The following is a 3,696-nucleotide window of genomic DNA, read 5'->3' as shown; positions in this document are numbered from 1 at the left end:
TACCCTTCAAGGTATGCTGTCAGATAAGTGACAGAGTTCCCTTCAGCATTTCTTTTTTCAGGTATCCACTATGTCAACCTTTCTCAGTAGAGGTGGCAGGAGGACGCTGGAGGAGGAAGAGGTTTCCTGCAATTTCCAACGCAGTGGAGGGAGTGGAAGGAGGTTGCAAGGGAAAGGACAGACTAGTGGGTGTGAGAACATCTGGTAGATTCTACCCCGGCAATAGTTCCAGAAAGTGATTCCCGGTCTAAGAGTTATTGGACTGGGGACCCAAGATCCCTGCCTGGCCTGCATAAGCTGCCTGTGGTCCAGAAGGTCGCATACCAAGAAGTTGATCCTTCTTCAAGCCTTGTGTGAAGTCAGCCTGTGTCCCAGGAGGTCCACATGGCGCTGCTGCTCCCTCTGCAAGCCCCCGTGTTATGTAGCCTATACTCTCTGAAGGCCCTCTGCGATTGAGATCTCAACCCCTTTTGAATTCATTCTTACTTGGGTACTCTCCTTCAGCCCTAGAGTACTGTATATTGTTTCCTTATATCTTATATTCTTTTATTTTAATCTTTTTTTAAAGAGTGAATTAATTAATTAATTAATTATTTAGTAGCCTCTACTTCCAACATAGGGCTTGAATTCACAACTCCAAGATCAAGAGTTGCATACTCTACCAACTGAGACAGTCAGGCATCCCAATATAGTTAATATTTGTTATATTAAATACCTACTGTGTGATTTCTATCTCCTGATTGGACCCCAGACTGCTACAGAGTTAGTATTGGGAGTGGTCTCAGGAGATAGAGCCCTAAAGATGGGCTTTAGAGATTAGTTGGGTTGTGTGCTTAGACTTGAGCAAGATGCTCAAGAAGGAGGAACCAGAAAAATATACAAGAAGGAGTAGTCAGAAAAATAGGAGGAAAGCCATAATAGCTTGATGTCTCAGAAGACAAAAGAGTGTGTCAAGATATGACTATGAAGGACACATAAAATGTCCATCGTCTCTATACTTAAAACTTAATTCAAATCCAGTCCTGGCTACAGTGTTAATGAAATAGTCTTACGCTGCTAATGCACTTGACACAAAGCTTTCAGAAAGCTAATTTAGCCATCATCAATAATTAAAACATTGAGGAATCCTTTTCCACAGTATGTTCTTTTATAGAAAGAGCCCCATACAATGAAAAGAGATGTATGTACAAGGATGATCATGATATTAAAAATTATAAACAATTCAGGGCACCTAGGTGGTTCAGTCGGTTAAATGTCTAACTCTTGGTTTCAGCTCAGGCCATGATCTCACAGTTTGAGCCCCACATCAGGCTCTGTGCTGACAGTGCAGTGTCTGCTTGGGAGTCTCTGTCTTCCTCTCTCTCTGCCCTTCCTCCACTCAACTCTCTGTGTGTGTGTGTGTGTGTGTGTGTCTCTCTCTCTCTCTGTGTCTCTCTCTCTCTCAAAAATAAACATTAAAAACAATTTTAAAGAATTATAAACCAAGCCAAATGCCCAGTAATTGCAGTTAATTAAATAAATTATGGTTAAAATGTGATAGATTCTTATATACATAGCATGGGGTCCAAAATACATTGTTAAAGAAAAGAAGCAAACTAAAAAATAATATAATCATAGTATTATATGTGCAAAATAATAGTAGCATTAGCATTTATATTTTAAAAAGCTGAGAGGCATTAGCAACAAAATGCTGACAATGATCACTGAGGTGGGTATCAGAAGAGCTGACGTAAGTTATGGGTCCTTTAACTCTCAAAGATTTATTTCTGTATTTATTTATTTCTGTAAAGTTTAAATTGTATATAAAGAATGCTTATTGTTAATGTAGTAAGACAACAATATTATGCATTCTATAGATTTTAATAATCAGCACAATAAAATTGCCACATGGGTTGTTTCAGTAACCAGTAACCATTTCCTTTCTAAGGAAGGCTTTAAAAATGTCAGTTTCCAAAAGGCCGGACATTTAACCTTCAACCATTCCATTCCCCTAATTAGCCACCATGAACCTTTCATCCACGAATATAGTTTTAACTGCTTTCGAATCTACTTCTCTTTAGAGACTACTCTTTATAGTAACAAACAGAAGTCCAGGTGATACTGTATCGGAAAATTCAAAGAATCTGTTAAGGCAGACTGATCAAAATCATTGTAGATGACCACCTGGCGATTAGAGCTGCCACTCTCCAGGAAGGACAAAAAATGACCACGTAAGAACCAACAATTCACAGCCATTAGCAATCAACCTGCACGGACCACAAAACCGGGATCACACCGGCCGGGCCACCCGCGCTGTTAACCAGGACTCGCTTCGCCTTTAAAGTCCCGCCAAAGCCCCAATCAGCGCAGGCGCTGGACGTGAACTGCGACGCTCTGACATCAGAACAAAGATGGCTGCGCCCGGAAGACTTTCCCTGGTACCCTAAGTTTTTGCGCCTAGTTCGTGTCAGGCTCGGAGTCAGACTCGGCCTTTCTCCAGCCATGTTTTCTCTCCGAAGTTGTGGTCCCTGGGTCGCGGCTTCCCTCACCAAAAAGCGCCTTACGCTGGCCCGGTTCAGCGGTGACAGCGCGGCGCCCTTGGCTACGAAGTTTGACGTGATAGTCATCGGCGGAGGACATGCCGGGACCGAGGCGGCGGCGCCCGCCGCTCGGTGCGGCTCCCGGACCCTGCTACTCACCCACCGCGTGGACACGATCGGTGAGGAGCGCGGGTACAGTGGAGGGTGGCCCAGGACGCCAGCTGCCAGTATGCCCCTTCACCCTCTCCCGGGGCCCGTTGTGGACAGCCTCTTCCCTCCCTCCAAGCTAGCGAGAATCCTAGTGTCTCTGGTTTTATCCTGATTCGAGTTTCACAAATCAGTTGGGCCCGGCCCCGAACCCTGGATTGGGCCTTTCTTTGGACCAGGGATTGTGCTTGCTGCTGACAGTAGTTAGTTGGTGGAGTTGGGGACCGTGCCTTGGAAAGGGGGAAATTTTAAGAATACGAGCTGATAGCTTCTTGCTTCATTGTTGCCATTTACCCTTTACTAGCTTGTTGCTTTGGAAAACGAGTGAATTAACATGTATTAGGAATTACTGATTTTTTAAAAATACAGTTTATTGTCAAGTTGGTTTTCACATACCCAGGGCTCATCCCAACGAGTGCCGTCCTCCAACTCCATCACCTATTTTCCCCACTCCCCACCCCACCCCCCATATTAGGAATTACTTATTAAACGACTGTTGTGTTTTTTTCCACATTTTGTGAAGCCCTTTTGAAGAATGATGGTACTTTTTGTTGCCATCACCTATCTGCTAGGTGTTAGTCCTCTGATTTTGTGCTCACGACTGGCAGTGCTTTTTTTCTCACTTAACAGGCAATGGGTGGACACCTATAATTTAAAGCAAGACCTCTCTCTAGGTCTCCTCCATCTATAATGGATGCTAGCTAAAACATCATTTTGTAAATTATGCATGCCTATATTTTTCCTGCTGCATTTTGCTTAAGAGTGAACAGCAGTTTAAGTATTAACTGTGTTTTGCAAAAATTGTTAATAAATCACATATTTATATACTGAAGTGCTTTTTAAAAATTGCCATTCAGCTCCTAACTGTGGAGAAACATACACTGTTAACAATGACTCCTATTTTTTAAAAAATTTTTTTAAGAGACTCTTTTTTTTTTTTTTTTTAACTTTGAAGAGTCAGGGAGAGGCA

General features: G+C 42.8%; 1 protein-coding gene across 2 annotated transcripts in view; it reads left to right on the top strand.

The window, feature by feature from the left end:
- The first annotated feature begins 2,393 nt into the window (after positions 1-2,393).
- Positions 2,394-3,696, top strand: part of MTO1 (mitochondrial tRNA translation optimization 1) — a 33,228-nt gene continuing 31,925 nt past the window's right edge. For both annotated transcript variants that reach the window (XM_077770330.1, XM_077770340.1), the window contains exon 1: positions 2,394-2,698. In XM_077770330.1, the coding sequence (XP_077626456.1) occupies positions 2,482-2,698 (217 nt within the window). In that variant the 5' untranslated portion in view covers positions 2,394-2,481. The remainder of the gene's footprint in view (positions 2,699-3,696) is intronic.

This window comes from Crocuta crocuta, unplaced genomic scaffold (assembly GCF_008692635.1).
Source record: "Crocuta crocuta isolate KB4526 unplaced genomic scaffold, BGI_CrCroc_1.0 scaffold270, whole genome shotgun sequence".
Lineage (NCBI taxonomy): Eukaryota > Metazoa > Chordata > Mammalia > Carnivora > Hyaenidae > Crocuta > Crocuta crocuta.
This window is presented reverse-complemented; position numbering and strand designations above follow the sequence as displayed.